Genomic DNA, 19373 nt, shown 5'->3' on the forward strand with positions numbered 1-19373 from the left:
ACCCGTAGATGGAGAAGGTGTGATAAGAATACATGAAAGTCATATATTTGTACTGCGGAAAATACATTTTAAGCAAATGAAGATCATCTTCATTTGCTTAAAATGTATTTTCCGCAGTACAAATATATGACTTTCATGTATTCTTATCACACCTTCTCCATCTACGGGTATATAAAGAACTCACAATTGACCAGCTCCCAGTTGGCTTGATAGCTCAGTTGGTTAGAGCGCTGCACCGGTATCGCAGAGGTCATGGGTTCGATTCCCGTTCAGGCCTGAATTTTTTTCAGGCCTTTTTTCTCAACTGCTTAAGTTGAGTATATACTGCGATGATCTTCATTTGCTTAAAATGTATTTTCCGCAGTACAAATATATGACTTTCATGTATTCTTATCACACACTGTAACACTGTTTAATACTTCTGGCTACTCAGAGGTTTACCAAAACAAAGTACACTTTTTCCACTATTTCGAGTTATCATGGTGAAATTCTTTGCAAGAGTTAAAAGAGTTTCAATTAAAGAACAATACCGAGGTAAATGGAAGAAAAGTTATATTTATTTGTAACAGAAAGGACTCGAGAACTGTGCACTATCGCCGATAAAGAATCGACGATAAAATACGCTTTACGTGACTAATCGTGAAAAAGAACTCACTCTCAGAAGGTATGTACACAGAAATTGTTTCAAGCCCGATCAGCCTAAATAGAAATTGTTTTTGGCTCAAAAACCAGAACAAACTGCTATAAATGGTTACAGAATTATAATATCTCTTGAATTGTTTTAGCATGGGTCTAGTTTTTAACTCGGACTGTGGCTCTTCAAGGCGACGTCAGGTGAGACGAATTCATGATGGGACAATGTCACTCAATTACGTAGAATATATTTTCAAGTGAACAAAAGAAGACTCTGAAGAAATAAATGAAACAGTAACTACCGTCAGTAACTTAAAACGGGAAAGGTAGCTCGCAAGGTTTGTTGTCACTTTGACAATTTCAAATGAGTTACACATATCAGGTAAAATTCTACAGCCCAGTACAGGTGCAAAATAATAAACGTGAAGTATCACCAAAAGCTGTTCGAAAACGATCAGTGAGTCGTGAGTTTGATTGTCTCGCTTTTGTTCTGATAAACTTAATACATTGGCAGTTCAACTGGGATTTAGAATCCTTCTGTTATGATTTCTGATCTCCTAGCAACGTCCTTAGTAACACAAGTTGGATTTGCAGGATAGTCATCTTCGTCGATGAAGAATTCCGTCTTGGTTGGTTTCTGGCACCACGTGGCAAATGACGATGCAATGGATTTATGCTGCACCTTGATTGAATTCCATTGAGCATTAGAGATCACTTGTCCATGATCAATACACGAATCAACATACAGTCCAATATTTGATGAGGCGAACACGGGCTTCATGGCTTTTAACGTTTTACTTCGGAATTTCTTGATCAGCTTCACTTCTTTCTTGGAACATTTGTAAGGAGTAGAAGCACAAGGGATTTCCCAGATGTGACTCAACTGCCACGAGTCGTACAAAGAGTTCACGACAAACAGACGACTTTTAACAAAACGTAAAAAGTACTGAGGGAAAATACATTTCCACAGGTCTTTCCCTGACATCTTCTTGACGCACTCTTGAGGGACCCCATCCGTACAGTCATGAAGCTTAAAAACATTCTGCATCGCCTTCCTGAATTTCTTCTGTTTTTTGTGTTTCCGTGAAGTTGTATCGAGGAAAAATCCTGAATCCGCAAGCGATCTGAAATGTGCATGCTTGGGGAGTTTTGAACGGACATAATCGGCGTGAAGCATAACAGCGAGTCCTCCAGCAGAGGTACCAGAAAACACAACATTCCTGGCCTCTTTTAGACTTGTGTCAGACAACAATTCCGATATGGTCGAATCCAAGATTCTGAAGCCTCTAAAATACAACAACGAACCTTCAAACTCTACTGGGTCAGATCTGTTGCCTGAAAACGACGAACCATCACAGTATGGGAGATACGCCACACTCCAGTCGTGGAATTCAGGATTTTCTTTAGCACTGTTTGATAAAATTCCACCAGGATTACCAAGAGGTTTGAAGAAGAGAGAAGACCCCAGATGCATGCGGCTCCTTCCCGAACAAGCTTTCTCACTCTCGCACCATGCCCCACCTTGTAAGTAAATAATCCAGTTCTTGCCTGCTTCGGCAGATCCCTGTCTCACATAGTAACCCGGTGTGGACCCATCAAGACATACAGCGCCTATTTTGTCAGCATCTCTCACAGCGTGGTACACAAACCCGTTTGATGGTTGATTGTAATATTGCAAAAGGGAACTTTCCTCTGCAGAGTAAGTGCCCTGTGGTGCCTGTGGTGACTGTGGTTTTACTGTGTTGATGATTGGACCTGACGAAGGATAATACACGGATGGGTACTGCGTGGAATATTGTGTGTTTGAATTGGACTGCTGAACATCCGCTATTGGAATTTGACTTTCATTGAAGTTGTCATGGTGTGATTCCATTTCCTTTAAGTGATGGTCCAGTTGATGATGATGATGATGATGAAGTCTGTTATGGTGATGGTGATGATGATGGTGATGACGTTTATGTTCATGATGCTTCTTTACTTTTTGAGCCTCCATTGTCACATTACTAACGCTCCCGTTGAAGATTCCGCTGTCCGCGTGATGACTGAGGGCTCGAGACGCGTCTGCTTCTTCGGTAAATGAATTATTTTGATGTTTGTGATGATGATGATGATGATGATGTTTGTGAAGTTTTTTGTGGTAATGTCGATGTTGTTTACTGTGAAGCTGTTTATGTTCTTCACTATTGTTTCCTCTAAAAACATCCTTATCGAGTTTCGAGAGGATTTCTTTCATATTGTGTGCGTAAGCCTTTTTCTTGTGCTCACCAGAAGAAGCTCCAGACTCATCCGAATTTGAGCCGCTTTTATCTGTGTATCCTTCAAACATAGAGCTTATATCTTCTCCTTTGTAGTGATGGCGGCCCAAAATGTCACTCTTACTCATCCCAGTTTCCTCTTTGTTTTCTTCAGATACCAACTGTCTTGCCTCTTCGTCAGTAATGGCATCGTCCAAGTAATTGTCATCATCCTCCTCTACTTCTGGACCCAGATCCCCATCGTTCTTGAAATCTTTGAAGAGCTTGTCATACTCACTTTCACTGTCCCCCTCAGTAACCTTGCTTTTCTTATAAATATCGCTTCTTTTCCTCTGAACCTCACCTCCCTTTAGAACAGCGGGTGACATAACCTTTACCTTGGGTTCTTCTTTCTCTTCTTTTTGAGAGTCTTCATCGTTGTCAGTTTCTTGTTCATCATCAGTGCTGCCGCTACCGTCTTGTGCGTTTAATTCTTTCTCAGGAGTTTCGTTTCGTTCAACCTCGGCTTTACTATCCCCTGAGAAATCTGCACTCGTCTCCTCAGGACTGTCCTCCCCAGAAGATACCTGAGTCATTTTATCAACTGCCCCACGCGCAGAAGAATCTGTGGTGTCAGACTCTTGAATATCCACCATATAACTGTTTGGATAAATTCCACTCCCTGACATGTATTCTTCATGAACTTCTCCACTTCCGCTGGGGTCATCCTCCTCGTTTGGGAAAGTACTTCCACTAGACTCTTCGTTTTCGTCCAAACTATGAGCCTTCTTCCCATGTGATGACCTAGCTATGACACTCTTTGCAAACTTTTGATCCGTTTGCACTGAGCCAGTTTTGTACCACAAATACTCGCCAGGTTTGCCAGACTTCGAAATATCTTGTTGAACTTTGCCAATTTCTGATTTCTGAATATGTCTTGAAGACACAAAAACAATCAGTGCTAAAGTGTACGCCAAACGTACATTTAACGTGTGGTATAGCATGTCTGAAATTGAATCGCAGAGCTCGTCGAGCCTGCCAACAAGTTAAAATCGAATCAGATTTGGCTGAGGGCAAGTTCTTTGAACTTTTCCTGAGGTAATTTGATGTCACGCAGATCCAGGTACCTGTGTTCTCTCTTTAGCTCTTGCCTTGTTTGTTTTGATAGCAAATCATTAAAATAAAGAAATGTCGAGAGCTTGGCAGACAAATCTGTTGTTTGTCAAACCAAATCAACCAGGGCAAGATCCACGGTTTGGTTCACAAATCGTCTATAATTAATCTTGAGTTAATGGAGCGGGTGGTTTAGCTGTGTAAAACACCACACCACCTGGTGACTTTTGAGTGCTCCGTCAGTAGAGAAGGTAATACTTTTCACAACAGTACTAAGACATTTAAACAACGATTAAGATGCGCGTGGCATTAAAGTAACCTGTAATCATCGATTAGAGAGTTTTCATTGCCTTTCTTGTGAGAGATCTGTTTATAAATTCTATATCAGTTGTTTTTAAAACAGGTCATGTGTTTTGATATAAAACATATTAGCAATATATTAAATCAGGCGAGTGATTCCATTCTTATGTGCTGTTGGTTGGATCTGACCGTGAAACGTTCACTTCAGTCTGCACAGAAATATAAAAAGAATGACATAAAATGCTACGCAGTGTACAAATCCGACTTTAAAAAAATTAACCGACAAAGAAACGTGAAGAAAAGATAGGTTCAGCTCTAGTAAATTAGTAATTAAATACATCCCCATGCAACACTGGATAGACAAATTTCGACAGCCTTTGTTCCAAAAAAGCAGTGTAAATGACACAAATATGTAAAGGATGAAAATTAATAAGTTTTACTTTTAAAAATAGGAAGGTCAGTGCTACTGTCTGCAAATCCATTAAATACAGGCGAACCATTCATCTAAGACCACTTTCGCATACGAACAGGACGTAAAAAGAGTTTGCCATACAGCGTAATGTCCCTGTAGTATTTTTTTTCACTCCCGTTTTCCAGCTATTTAGAACCTGGCGAGCATATTTCCAATATAAAATTATTTCAGTCGGCCATAAGTCGTTACTACCAATTCCTATCCATCCACCATAGCTCAAGGCTCTCTTATTTTTGTGCCGAGATCTCTCCGCTAGTTTCTTTGTACACGTGGTTACTCCCAATCATTTATGTCTGACTGGTATTTACTGTAATAGCTCCTTTTTTATCATAATGTGTTGAGCCCCGAGGATGATGGGCCTCCTTAGTACGATGTCCGGCTGAGGTATCCCATACTGAATGTCAGAGTTAGTCAGTTGTTACGGTACAACTGTTGAAGGTTGTAAATCACAGCAAACTTTTTACCATGTAAGGACCCTCCAGTTCGTAACCAATTTTACGATAATAATTTCGAGTTCCAACTCCTAAGGAGAAAATACAAGGTTTGTTTTCATTATAATGTCCTGCTTAGCTGGGGCTTTAACTTTTAGCCAATGAATTGTTGAAGTCAATCAAATAAAGGAATCATTCTTTCCCTCCTACATCAGGCATGGTTGAGTTCACGTGGTCTGCTTTCAAATAGTTTCGTGCCGAGAAGAAACTCAGTAGATATATTTTTTGCACCACTGTACCATTCACTCTAACACAACAAGAGAGGTTTAGAAAATACAATGTATTATCTGCCATCTACCCCCACATTTTGGCTCATTTTGGAGACAAAGTTAGAGATTTTCACCTTTTTTTTTTCCAAAGGTCAACATTTAAACCCCTTTTACCGAACAGAATTCATGAGCAATGCATGAAGGTCACTTAGAACACCCATGACCCTCTGCGCACTGAGAACGTTTAGTGTGATTTAATTCTTAAAACAGATAAATACCTGAAATCACGGCAATTTTCTGTGAGCCATGCTCTTCGCGGGCAATTCTCTCTGCTTCTTCCATCAACAACATTCCAAAACCCTGAGAAACGAGATACCTTTAGTAACAATCCTAACTAACTACATTTTCCAACTGTTACCACCTCACACGGGAACTTACTTGATGCTGAAACTTGGAAGGATCGCGGGCGCTGACAGGAACTACACTGCCGTAACTAAGGTAACAAGTTAAGGAAAAAGAAAAAAAGCTTGGATTGGATTCATTGCATTCTTATGGCCTCTACTTGCTTAAGGAAATAAACAAGTTTACGGTGTTAAAATTTCAGCAAATACACCACCATCTCCATCTCCTCCCCCCCCCCCCCCCCCTTTTACCTATCCTTGTTGTGATTAGTTAAGGAATGGAACCCAAAATGTCAGAATGTAACTCCCTATGAAAAATTACAGTTAGTCATCATATGGTCCAGTTCCTGAATTCTGACTGGTCTACAGGCCGTGGTGTATGAGCTGATATACCATACACCAATTTCGCGGAATAAAGAATAAGATTCTTATAAATATTGAAATATTCCTTTGGGCGTTTTTGATGAATTAATGATTCCACATTAAATACTTAAGTTTTATCCTAAGTCTCATAAAAAAGATACACATGAAGTTCTCTGACGATAGAACAGCCTCCTTTCAATTCAGGTCTGAAGGATGCCTCTGAACACTTCCTCAATCTTAACAGGCCGACTAAAATATCTGTAGACCGTGAAGGAAAACTGATCTTCAAGATGTATTCAACGAAACTAGTAAGCAAACTGATCAGATCTATAAAAATCTTCTTGGGTTAAAATTCAGAAAAAAATATCCTTTATATATTTATCAAAATGTCTGTGACTCAAGAGTCTACGGGCACGCCCTCATCACTAGCGCTGCAGGACGCACGTGTCACCGTCCGTGGGACCATTTGAGACGACTGAGGATAATTTTGCTGGGGTCTGGGACTGTGAATGAGTATCAGACCCTTTGTAGACCTCACACGGGTCCGCGAGCAAAGAAACGCTTGTGCCGGAGCGCTCACTGGCTGGTGACTGCAGAGGAAAAAGTCACAACAAAACTATGTGTTATATATTAAAGTAAAAAGGATATCTTGCTCTGGGTCTTCATAGGACAGAAACGTTTCCCATCCACCATTCGCCACATAGTCTCGGCGAATAAGCTCAATCTGTAGAAGAAACATCAACAAGAACATTACTGAGATGGCGCTACATTACAGCCCTTCATCTAGAAAAACTTAAAAGTAATGTCATAAAGTCCTAATGTTTAAATGCAATAATAATGTAGTTCTATCGTTTATCTCACGATGTAGTCAATTCCTACATTAATTAAAAAAATTGAAAAACCGTAACACTGCACCCTCTGACTAAATTTATCGAGCTAAGCAGGAAAAACGACGAGAATGTGAGGCGTTACAATAAACTTAAGAACTAAGCAGGAAGCGGAAAAGAACACTTGACATTGCGGATGTCACCAACACTTGGAGAATTTGTTGATGCCATTAAATAATCATATCAAATAAGCCTTAACTTACCTCAAATGGTCGAACCTTATGGTGAATTTCCTGTATGCCAACCTCACGGGTTCGAACATCACGACACTAACATGAAGTGAAGAGCAATACATAAAATTGAATTTTCCATAAAAAAGAAAACCAACACACTTCTCACTGACAAGAAAAACATCGGTGACAGAAGAGCAAAATTGCTTTATGTATAATCACGACGTCAGACTCGAATTCCTGAAATACTCAAAACTAAAGAGTAGAAGTGACAGTAGACAAGTTACATTGGGCGCAACTCCAGGAACAAAATTCTAACCTGTGTTCCCAAATCCTTCATACGTGCTAGTGCAAGTTCCCTCAAGTTGCCATGTTCGACACCAGAACTTACTAAAGGCATGGGGATATCCCTGAGACAAAAGCAAACACTTGGAGCGCATTTCATTTGAGCGTGGTAAAACAAGCACCAAATGATATGAAATTCATATATTTGCACTGCGGTGAAGAAATGAAATTCAGAGATCCTCGCAGCTAAGAAGACTACTGAACTAGTAATTGAAAATATGACCCGAAAAAAATTCAGGCCTGTACGGGAATGGAACCCATGAACTCTGCGATACCGGTGCAGCGCTCTACCAACTGAGCTAACAAGCCAACTATGAGCTGGCCAATGTGTTGGGTCCAAATAAACCATCCAAGTGATGAATGATGATTTTAGATATATGAAATTCATATATTTGCACTGCGTTGAAGAAACGAAATTAAGAGATCCTCGCAGCTAAGAACACTACTGAACTAGTAAAAAATTCAGGCCCGTACGGGATTTGAAACCCATGACCTCTAGTTCAGTTGGTAGAGCGCTGCACCGGTATCACACAGGTCATGGGTTCAAATCCCGTACGAGCCTGAATTTTTTCAGGTCCTATTTTCAACTACTAGTTCAGTAGTGTTCTTAGCTGCAAGGATCTCTTAATTTCGAAGTACCAAATTAATTACAGCAGCCATTCAGACCGAAGGAGCCTAAGAGAACTCAAAGTAAAATCTCAGGAAAAACTGCCTGAATGAAGCAATCAAGTTATGGTTGGATTTGGTTTTACATGTACATCTGATTGGTCCAGACCGTTGCGCGATTTTCTTCACCAGTTAACTGGACGTAGTGGATCAAAGCTGATGGAGACATCTAACAGTTTTGTATAAAGATTATGTACATTGCCATCAGAAATGTACTTAACATAAGTCGACTCACACGAACAAAACTGTGAATACTTTGTATAAGGGTTTCCCCCTCACTTCCAGTTTGTGAGACTAACCTTTGCACTCTATAGACTCGTGTCCAGGGTGGTACTAACGCTAGAATCCTCGCGATCAAATCCACCAATGTATTAGGAGGGTAACTCTTGTAGCGGCCGGTCTTCCATAACTCGTACAAACCTAAAAATGTTTGAAACAAGTTGTGAAAGATCCCACGTAAAAAAAAAGAGAATAAATTAATGAACCGTAGTAATTAAGGGTATCCTTCGAAAAAAAAAGGTTGTTCAACCTTTCCCTGTGCAGTGTATCGTCGTGGGCAAGCTTATCAAGGAGTTGATAATTATGAAAGAGCGCACACAAAAAGTGTTCAGCGAGACAATGGAATTGCTTTCTCATGAAATTAAAATTTTCTTTCACTTACCTGTACCACGGATTACCAAGGTTGGGTAAATTTTCAAACCATCTGCGCGAAACGCTGGATTTTCAAAGAACTCCTAAGATTACAAAAGAAGCAAACAGTTTAGTGCCAAAACTATAAGAAAATATTCTTATGTAAAAACAAAACATCAAATTGTTGTGTTAAATTTCACTAACTATGAATTGTGCAATGTCTCGTTCCAGTCCTACATTTGGTAAATCAGGCATCATATGAGAGACAACCTAAAAACAAAATTAAACAAGTTTAGAGTTTTCGTTACTTTCCAAAAACAATATATAAAAATAATATATATGTATGTGTATGTGTAAATATGTACATTAGTTGGAACTCTCTGTGAGTAACTGATTCACAAATTCGAGTAAATTGACAAATTCTTGACAATTGAAAAAACTTTTTTTAAAGGAAAAATCTCAAACTGAATTAACAGCTTTACCTTGAATCCCGCATCTTTAGACAAGTGAAATGACTCACTCACAGCTCTGACAGTGTGGCCTCTGAAAATGGTGTGAAGGGAAAATGTTCACTTGCATAGTAAACATCTGTTAACAGCTCATACATCATACAATAATTGTAAGGGAATTTAGCCAAATCCTCAATACAGATAACACATGAGTTGGGGAAAGGTAAGGTGTTAAACTGCTTCTTCACTGCCAGACTCTTTGAATCCTGTCTCCAATCCTCTATTTGAAATATCACAGATTCATGATAGACAAATGGTGGCATTTTTGCCTTCCTTTTCTGTCTTCTGTACCCCTCTGGAATCCCCCCCCCCCCCCTCACACTCACACATAAAAAAGAAATTTTTTTTCAAGCATAGTTAAATTGATCCATTAATGGCTGTGTCTATTGTGGTTGAGAATTATACAATTACATAAAAAAGGGAAACTTTACAAAAAGCAAGTATCCTCTCTCATGTATTCCATCATGTTTACCTGTTAGTATCTCTTGCCACATCTTCATACACACTCTGGACACCAATCTCCAGGCGAGTGCAGCCGTACATTAGCATGGAACTAAAAATATGAAACAGGAAAAGATTGCAAATCTTGCTAACAGCTCAAGAGTGTTATGAAAAAGAACAGAAACTAATTTGTCATTAGAAATTGGTAAAAGATGCAAAATTGGAACTAGACAAATTAGCTTTTTGGGTTCCAGCTTCAACAAATTGCTTGATATCTCAACTGAATTTTAAAATTTAAGTATAGTTCTAGGCTCTGTCAACCCTGTAAGGTTTCCCCTTGCAGGTCAACAGGCATCTTACAAAACAGGTTATATAATGTTAACAACTCTGTTGAAAATGTAAATTGGCCACCGCATAGAGTTTAAAGGCTGATGTTTCGGGTGTAAGCACTTTGTCAGAGCAATCTGGCTGACGCTCAAAGTATCAGCCTTCAAACTCTTTATGGTGGCCAATTTATGTTTACAGTTATTAACACAAAATTACCTGCTATACTCTCCCACCAATGCAGCACCACAGTTTCTTTAGAAACTTACTCCCTTTATTCAGGTTACAGAATAGAATAATTATTCCACCAAACATGCAATCCAGTATAACAGTTTGAAGATAAAAAGGGGGAAGTGATTTGGCTTTTTCCTTTTGTATTCTTGAAAAAGTAGAACACTCACCTAAGATGTTTTTTCAGACAGTAATCCGGTCTTGTTTCAATAGTTATACCAATACACTTTGTCTTGCTCCTCTCTGAGTACCTGAGTGGCATAAGAAAAAAACAGGTTCAGAATACTAAGTTCAAGTAATTTTCACTGTACTGCAATAATCTAAATACTGCTCCCCTGGCTGAAAACCTTTACTGGGTATTAAATAGTTTCCACTATGTGCTCTTATAAAGAAAATAATCAACAACTGACAGAGATTTTATTTCAACAATAGTAAATTACCAATTGTTTCACCTGACAAAGGCTTAATGCTCAAAACATCAGCTTAAAAACACTTTATGGTAGCCAATTTATATCATCAATCAGTTGATAAAATGAATGGAATACTCCCACCAACACAGCACCATGGTTTCTTATCCCTTTCATTCAAATTAATAGAGCTTGATGATAGACTTACTTGACTGCTTCATCCACATTATTACTTGTGTGACCTGACAGGGCATCATGGAGATTCCTTATAAAGAAATCTCTATAGCTTTCATCCAGACACATGAATGTACCTCCCATTACAATAAACTCAACCTTCAAAATATAATGAACAATACAACCTGTTTTGAAGTTTTGGACATAAGCGGAAACCTTGACTAGGAAAGTAAGATTCTCTAAAGGAAGATGTGTGAATCTGCTTGTCCCTCTCTTGACCCAAGAGGTCATATGGACACTAACAAATTGTAACTAAACCATCAAGTAAATGCCACAGGTATCCCATACACAAGATGAAGTAATGCTTTTAGTTCCTCCTAGCTAGAGAGACTGGAATATGCAGGTCACTAATTAAGGCTTGTTAGACTTAACCAAATATGATTTAACAAATTGTAACAGATGTCACTTAGAGGTGATCTGAGTGTACAAAAACAGAAGTGTATTATTAATTCTCACCTTATCCACACTGTGTCCCAACTGTTTAAGCTGAAGAAAATACCAAATATTCTCATGAGGTCATTAGACACCAAATACATTATTCCACTTGCCAGCAGGGCAAAAAGTTTAAACTGTTACAAGTACATGTGTCTGTTAATATAGTTTGTTTGTGAAGTTGGCCCCTCAGATCCCAGTAGAATAAGCTCTCTATACTAAGACTGCCTGTTTCCTATAGGATTCACCCTCCTTCTCCACTTTGTCTCTCCTTTCCTACCACCACTGCAGACCAGCTTCAGCCAGCCTTGCCTATTCACACCTTCCTCCTCTGCTCCATACAAAAAGATTGTTAGGAACCGGTGAAATTCAGGGCCCAGTTGTATAAAGGGCGGTTAACACTATCCAATCTATAAATCGCTATCCAGCCAATAAGTGATAGCAAAATGAATTGCGTTATCCACCAGATAGAGATTTATTCAGTGGATAGACTTGTCCAACCTTTGAACAAAGGACTTTCCACAATTACATAACTGGAGATTTTTATAATCACCTGCTGCCCTCCAAATGCTACAAATCAAGTAGTGATTAATAATTACTAGTATTTCAATACGGCAAGTTCAAGACAAACAACCGTCCACAAGCAACTAAACTGCTGTAAGACTACCACTATAAGACAATATTCACCTGATCAATTCTATGTCTTGTTTGTAGATAAGGGTTATATCGTGCTCGTATTGCTCTCATTGATGTGGGCTAAAAGAAAAGAGTTGAAGTATATGACTTAGATATATGTGCCAACCAATTTGCAGGAGAAATATTTCATTAAAAAAAGCCTAGTTTATACTTAAAAAAACCTTACTTCATATCCAGTGTAAGACTGTGTAGAGTATTCAAAATCAGAGTCTGGCCCTCCTGGGCAATATCTACAAAAAGTGGAACACACATTTTATGATTTGCTGCCTTGAAGAACTACACAGTCATTTACAATAAAAAATAATGTTAGGTTTGTGAAGTGCAAGCCACTTGTCACAGAAACTTTATCATCCATCTTCCAAAAAATAAACAACAGTAAGGCTACTTTTCAGCTTGAAGGGTAAATATATCTGATGCAGATCTTTGACATTGTGATATTGAATCCAGTTCAGCATAATGTCTAAATTCTCACAGATAAAGTCACAGACATTCTCCATCACTAAGCCTGTTGATTTACCAACATTGACTGTAGCAGAAGTGCAGAGTTATGCTAACTTACACACAGATATTTCCAGTCATGTTTATATGAGGACATCTATGAGGTTTGCACATAACAGCCACAACTGCAATCTGGGATAATAAAAAAAGGTAAGTAAAATCCATTTTTTTTCGTTGTGGAAAATCACCATTCCCTAAAGAGATAAAATAGTCCTACTACAGCAATGGTTTCCATCCTTGGACTCATTAAACAGCAATATTGAGTCTCCTTATTGTCTGCCTTATATATATCTAAGGATAACTAATGAGAATTACTTAAATCAAAGATATCCCCCTTGCTTATGATAATAGTCATCACGCATAATTTCCAAAAAAGTGCTTAACAATGATGAGAACAACAGTATTGTCCCTCATAATCACTACCTATACAATACAATGCAAAATAAAAAGCATCAGGATACTCACCCCTGAAGCTGTTCTTACTGGTTTGGCTTTCAACTTTGGAAGTAAGACCTAACCGGGTAAAGTACACAAATTCCTGTTTCATTGAAATTAATATTCCAGAGCAATCCCTTTGTGAAAATAATTACTGAAAACTAATAAGCAAAGAATTCAGGAACTAACCTTTTTATAGGCAGGAGGAACAGCAGCAATGATATCCACCAGTCTGGGTTGCGATGTCAGTCCGTATTTACTGGCAGCTTGTCCTTTGATCCTTATGAACCAGGACATAACAGTAATATCGAGCAATGACACAAGAATGTGACTCTATTGCCACTTTTTTATAATTTAGATTTGCTGTTGTTGACTACAGCATTACACATTGCACGCCACTGAAAACCAATTTTTAAGAAAATCTGGAAAAACCGAACAGTAGACCATCCAAGCGTTACACAAGCAAATGTTTTAGGAGTAAGACGTGTCCATGTATAAAGAAACTAGACAGTGCTGCATAACGAGGCTAAATAACAGCTGTGAAAGAGGCTGGACAAAAAGGTTATGAAATAACATCCTCAAATGTGTGCATTAACAGATATCAGGCACTAACTTGTTTAGATTTACATCATTTCCTTTCTCGTGTGCTGTGATCAACTGACTCACAATGTCTGACACTGTCATCATCATCAGTTCAGCTCTAGAAGCACTGGGATTTACTACAACGGAGTAAAGTAAACAAGAAGAAGGATTCTAAGAGAAATTTAACATAAGCTTAGAATGACTTCCATTCATCTTAGGAATCTGGGCTTATTGAGAGGGCAGTAATGTTCATAACAAGCAAATAACGTTTGAGAACTTTTAACATGATTTGGAAAACAGAAACAACTCTCACACAGACACACATGAAACCACGTGAACATACATCAAAAGTCCTGACAACGGATCAGCAGAAGGTAAAAAAATCCAGTATATGAAAATCAACTGCACAGACACGAATTCAACCACACCTTCCTACCTTTCTTGCGATTCTTTCCCATATTGACACTTTTTAACCGAAAGGATCTTGGCTTACTCAGTTGATGGTTCAATATGGCGGAAATGTGTACTTGATACTTCATGTAAAATGTGTTTTGTCTCCCTGAAGATAACAGCGACAGGAATTGAATAAATAAGAATTTTCTTTCTTTTCCATTTCTTGTTCTTTGAAAATAGACTTACGGAACAGGTTATGAAAAGGAAACAAAAAGGCTTGGAACAGATTATAAGTGCCTCGCTGGGAAGCGAAGGTGCGCGCTCCTTCGTCTTCAAATCATGGTCTTAATACGGTGCTAATTTTTCCATTTGTCCACAGAAATTGTTTTTTCACACACAGCGCTCACACGGCAGTCTTTCTGAGAACATCACTATAATTATGTGCCTAGGAAAATGTTTTGCCTTGTGTATGTTCGTACCTGAATGTGTTACTCATCAGAAACGAGCTTTTCCAACCTTGAATGCGTTTTAATTCCCCACCCCCTCCCCTTTCAGACTGGAGCCACTCTTGAAGTCCCCGACAACTAATGAAGCTTTTTTCACTTTTTTTCACATATGTTTATCGCTACTTCCTCCTTGCCACAGAGTTTAGGAACACATTGCTTATGCATTGCGGACCTATGTTTTTACTTGCGCAACTTCATGCACGCTCTTTCGGTTTCCTGTTTGAACCTCGGAGGAATCAGAGGTTTGTAGCAGGGAGTAAAGCAGTCAATCCTGTGACGAGATCGTCCTGATAAGGACTATTGAGGAGGATGTCTGAAGAGTCAAAGTATGTTGTTTTGTAATTTATATTGTATTGTCATAAATTATAAATGATAAGCAACGGCAAGCTGACTTTATAACATGTAATTAAAGTGATAATTCATTATTTATTGCAAACTGCTCAGGAAGAAAGGATTTTTTCAAATTAATCTACATCACATATGGATAACTTCAAAGTGTAACTTGTAGTTATTTTGTCTATATTGCTCCCCCACATATCAATGGAATTCTTTAGACGATAGGCTGTCAAACTATTGACAAAGCAATAACATAAGGCTTCAAGCCACGTTTTAAATTATAATAGATAATGTTGCTATTATGTTTATTCACTGTGTTCTATGAAAGTATTAAACAAAGGGGAAAATAGCAATAGAGTAAAGTTTTTTTGCTTTTTAAGTAATTTGAACTGAGTTATGCTGCCTAACTGAAATGAAACCTAAACCGATATTGCACCGGAAGTCATAATTAGTAATACAGGAGGCATCCAACTTGAACTTTTGCATTTCTTCATTCCGATTGATTTTGCGAAGATGCCCTATTAGTCTGTTATGTCTTCAACCAAAACGCCGTAATTTCCGGCTTTGTATCTCGAAATGATGCGACTAGAAATATTTTTCCACATTTTAAACTTTCCTTTTGGAGATGTAAAACTTCTCAATACTGGTTGAGTTCCATTCTCGATAATACTATTTCTTTCAATTTCATCGCAATGGTCTTCGAGATTTTCCTCTTCTAATAAACAATTGTACGAAAATCCATTCCTGTTTGTCGCCTGGTTTGTTACATTGCAGTCTAGGTGTAGCCAGTTCATAAAGCGGTGTCTTCGTGCTTTTGTCGACGACGGGCCATTTTGGGAATTTATCCACATACTTTGAACAACGCGAGAAATTGCACCAATCCACTGATCACAGCTTGATTTACAGTCTGTCTTGAGGAGATGAACACCTCTCTTAGCATACAACTTAAATTTACAGGGGCCGTCATCGAAACCTCGCTTACGTCTAGAAATATTCTTTGAGCTCGAGCGGTCTGAGCTTTGTCGAGACGATTCTTTTCTCTCCAACACTCTACATGTTGTCTCTTCTGTCAAGGTTATGACTCCGGCAATTTTCTTTTCATTCTCGTTCATAAACACAAGCCTATCTTCTTGAAGGATCACCCTGTACTCTTTCCACGTATTTTTCTTCAGTTTCTTTCGTAAAATTTCTCCTTGAAATAGGGCTACAGGGTTTGTATTCACCATAGCTTCTTCTAAATTAACTCGCCCGTCGTTGAATGACGCCCGTCGCGGTCCACTGAACCGTTATTTATGTTACATGCAGTTTGCCAAAGCCAGTGAAAGTCCAGTGACGTGGAAATATCCAAGTTTTCCGTGAAATTAAGCTATATGCAACTGATAGCGGATTACAACATAGTCTTTGACGTTGGACGACACTTTGCACAAAAATCCTTGGCAGAACTTAATTCAATCACGCGGTGGTTTCCACTCGGTTGTGAGTGAAAGATGGCTCTGAGTGGATTATATGTTGCAATATGACTTGCCGATAAGAAATTTATTCCAAACTTCGATTGACCAATTAGCGCACAGCTTGCTGACCTCAACTCGCTCTTAAGACAGAAAAAGCCATGGTTGGTTTCCTCTTTCAAAACAGAAAAAATGTCTGTTATTTAAATCATCCAAAGTGACGACAAAGGGAAATATACGGCCTTTTCAGAAAACGTTGAAAGCTTTATCCTTTCATTACAGGAACGGAGTATTTTAAAGAATCCCTTTTAAAAAAAACTTAACACAAACACAGGATAGTGAGCAGGGCCGTTGTTTCTTCAGACAAACCTGCGGAACATAGATTTTGATTAAATTCGCTCTTTCCCGCGCATGATTCCCGAAACGTTTCATAAAAAAAAAGAAGGAAAAAAAATATATATAAACTCAGTTTATCAAAATTTGAATTGAATAATTGAAAGTCTTGATATCTGCATCACGAGTTCAGCCGGTTGGATTAAGTCAAAGTGATAAAGAGGTGTTATAAACCCTCGCACAAAATAGCTAATTAAACATAAATCAGTATATTCCTATCAAAAAATTCCCGGCGATCCATATGCTACCATGATATTAAAATGTGATATTTTTAATAAAAAAAAGTACTACCAACTCTCGCACGCTTTACTTTCAATAGGAACATTATAAGTGCTGTTAGAATAACGTTAATGCGACCACCCCAGGACAAGAATTGAACGTTTTCTCTCCAGCGTTAAGCTGCTTCCGTGCTTATACTAAAATATTTTTACTTAAAAAATTGGAAAAGGAGTTGTTTCAGTGTTTTTGTTTGTTTTTTCTTTATCATTTAAAACAAATAGAATTAATGTCGCCGTGGGTCTGTACAGTAATAGATCACGGATGACGTTAGCATGTGGTAAAAACATAAGTTACACACGTGCACACGGCTGCGCCTCAAGAACCACTTTTTTTCTTCTTTCCACACTTTGACGTTATCTGTGATCTATTACTGAACAAACGCACGGAAACATAAAATCAGTTTCTGTAAATCAGCAGATCTTTTGAAAAACCGTCAACCATAATACACGTCACTGTCATAAGTTTTGATAAGACCAAGGTTGGGAAAAATGTACTGCGAGCTCAAAGAACAAGAAATTTGGTCATATGTACATGCAATGTATTTTGGTATAGGAAATACCACCTGAGGGTGAGAACTTGTTCAAATCTTTCAAGATGTCTGTCCAGTCTAAAATTAGACTTTTTATAATGTGGTCGTAGCGGAATAGTTATACAGCGCATATTATGACGGTAATCTGAAGTGGAAAAAAAACTATTGATGTATGAGAAACATCTATATAATGGGGTGCCTTCTTGTGTAGTAAATGGAGGAAGAAGTAATGAGAACGCTGAGCGGACTTGCCACCGATGGAACAAAAACTAAGACAAAAAAAACGAACGAAAAGAATTAAACATTACGAGGGCGGAGTCTGACTAGTTTTAGAAATGGAACGTAACTAGGAAGATGGCGTATACGGAGAAAAAATTTGTAGGTATAGCCTTTAAGAAAGGGATTAAAGCGCCACGAACGTAACACATCTAGCGGGGTTGTAGATGGCGATCTATGGGTGTAAGTTGAAAATAACACAGCAATCTAGAAAAGCAAACCAAAAAACTGTTTTAAAATAAGTTGTCACGGTGCACGCTGTAAACGGTGGTACATGGGCAGGACGTGGGAAATGTGGTGCTATACGCAATCCGGTGCTCGTGTAAAGATACGACGAAACGAGTGGTCACAAATAAGATGCGAAATGTAAATGGGGAAGGCCATTGATCGTGGGGATCGTTGAGTATACTCCAAACTCTTTGAGACCACCGTTTATGTAAGATCTAAAAAAGATAAAGAGAAGGGTGTGTTATGCGAGTGTCAATGTGAATATATTTGTAGCCGACGACATTAAGTGCTAATTTATCACGTGCCGTGACACGTGATGAGTGTATTATATGGGGTGTAGGGGGCTCTGGATAGAGGTAGTACCTTTGTCGTCTGGCAGCTGCATCCTACTTGGTGGGGTGGACAGGCACACTGGTCCTCATCCATCTCCTAAATCTATTACGTGCTGGCTCCAAGCGCCACACCCCGGCACACCGCCTCAGCTGGCGGGCTAAACCACGTGAGGAGGTGATGTTTACACTGCATCACTACTAGGCGGAGGAGCTGCTCCAGGCAGCCAACGGCTAGAGGGCGGAGGAGATCTGAAGATCCAACGGTCATGTTTAGGGGAGTAAACCCTTCAAATCAGGAGTGGAGCCCCGAAGGCGGACCAGCGTGCAGTGCTCACTGACTCCGGCAGCTCCTGCAGCCAACCTGGTGCCAAACGTACTGCTCTGCATTCCTTTGGACTACACCGGCGAGGCCGAGAGGGGGGTCCTGTCGACTGGGCAACCCAGGACCTCCACACACTCTGACTCTGCCCAGGCTTGCGCCCTGGAGAGACTGACCATGGGCGCAACTCCATTCTCTCCCGAGACAGAAGGATGCCATTACATTTCCTCACACAGTCATTCTTTTCACTCTGGTTGCTGCTGAAGGACACTTGGACACCTGCTGACACATTTGTGACTGAACCTCTTGGAAAACAACTATCTTTCCGAAGGCGAGTAAAGCATTTACATTTTTAATAAAGAAACCACAATTTTTAGTTTGCAAGACATGTTTCGACATTCTTATGTCATCTTCAGTTGTAAATGCGATTTTAACGGTTGTACATTTGAATTTATATCAAATAACGTTACAGGTTACGTAATATTGTTGACGAATACAATTTGAATACGAAACAACGTGACATAGCACGTGCTGGATGGGGAAAGAAGGAGAAAAGAAAAATAATGATAATGAACCGAGAACCTTGAGGAAGGTGTTTTGGAGCGGCGGACCAGAGATTACGCGTTTTGGT

At 39.0% G+C, this 19373-nt stretch overlaps 4 protein-coding genes across 4 annotated transcripts in view; 1 reads left to right on the top strand and 3 right to left on the bottom strand.

Annotated features, from left to right (window-relative positions):
• Window positions 1–398: 398 nt before the first annotated feature.
• Window positions 399–4123, bottom strand: LOC113665163 (uncharacterized). Its single transcript, XM_027180821.2, has one exon. The coding sequence runs from the start codon at window positions 3869–3871 to the stop codon at window positions 1160–1162; it is 2712 nt and encodes a 903-aa protein (XP_027036622.2). The 5' UTR covers window positions 3872–4123; the 3' UTR covers window positions 399–1159.
• Window positions 4122–14262, bottom strand: LOC113665164 (elongator complex protein 3). The gene is made up of 22 exons (XM_089190516.1): window positions 14140–14262; window positions 13735–13840; window positions 13311–13401; window positions 13152–13199; window positions 12748–12818; window positions 12355–12418; window positions 12180–12248; window positions 11517–11546; window positions 11035–11159; window positions 10590–10670; window positions 9896–9976; window positions 9397–9457; window positions 9119–9184; window positions 8946–9018; window positions 8584–8704; window positions 7593–7683; window positions 7307–7372; window positions 6861–6940; window positions 6378–6470; window positions 5891–5945; window positions 5731–5812; window positions 4122–5275 (listed from the first exon to the last, which is right to left on the bottom strand). Exons 1-22 carry the CDS (start codon window positions 14240–14242, stop codon window positions 5199–5201), a joined length of 1734 nt encoding a protein of 577 aa, XP_089046642.1. The 5' UTR covers window positions 14243–14262; the 3' UTR covers window positions 4122–5198.
• Window positions 14263–14448: 186 nt separating this feature from the next.
• Window positions 14449–19373, top strand: part of LOC113665215 (small ribosomal subunit protein eS21) — a 53608-nt gene continuing 48683 nt past the window's right edge. The window contains exon 1 of the mRNA XM_089190520.1: window positions 14449–14928. Within this exon, the coding sequence (XP_089046646.1) occupies window positions 14912–14928 (17 nt within the window). The 5' untranslated portion in view covers window positions 14449–14911. The remainder of the gene's footprint in view (window positions 14929–19373) is intronic.
• On the bottom strand, window positions 14934–16455 carry LOC113665219 (uncharacterized). Its single transcript, XM_027180886.2, has one exon. It carries the CDS (start codon window positions 16162–16164, stop codon window positions 15460–15462), a length of 705 nt encoding a protein of 234 aa, XP_027036687.2. The 5' UTR covers window positions 16165–16455; the 3' UTR covers window positions 14934–15459.

The sequence above is a fragment of the Pocillopora damicornis genome, chromosome 12 (assembly GCF_964200805.1).
Source record: "Pocillopora damicornis chromosome 12, jaPocDami1.2, whole genome shotgun sequence".
NCBI classification, from domain to species: domain Eukaryota; kingdom Metazoa; phylum Cnidaria; class Anthozoa; order Scleractinia; family Pocilloporidae; genus Pocillopora; species Pocillopora damicornis.

What these genes read in the sequence shown, in the direction of transcription:
- LOC113665163 (XM_027180821.2), bottom strand. Translation starts at nt 3,871, where the DNA reads ATGCTATACCACACGTTAAATGTACGTTTGGCGTACACTTTAGCACTG.
- LOC113665164 (XM_089190516.1), bottom strand. Translation starts at nt 14,242, where the DNA reads ATGAAGTATCAAGTACACATTTCCGCCATATTGAACCATCAACTGAGT. An exon ending in TTCCTCCTGCCTATAAAAAG is followed by an intron (nt 13,200 to 13,310) that starts GTTAGTTCCTGA and finishes TTACCCGGTTAG; the next exon opens with GTCTTACTTCCAAAGTTGAA. An exon ending in GAAGACCCAGAGCAAGATAT is followed by an intron (nt 6,471 to 6,860) that starts CCTTTTTACTTT and finishes GTCTACAGATAT; the next exon opens with TTTAGTCGGCCTGTTAAGAT.
- LOC113665219 (XM_027180886.2), bottom strand. Translation starts at nt 16,164, where the DNA reads ATGGTGAATACAAACCCTGTAGCCCTATTTCAAGGAGAAATTTTACGA.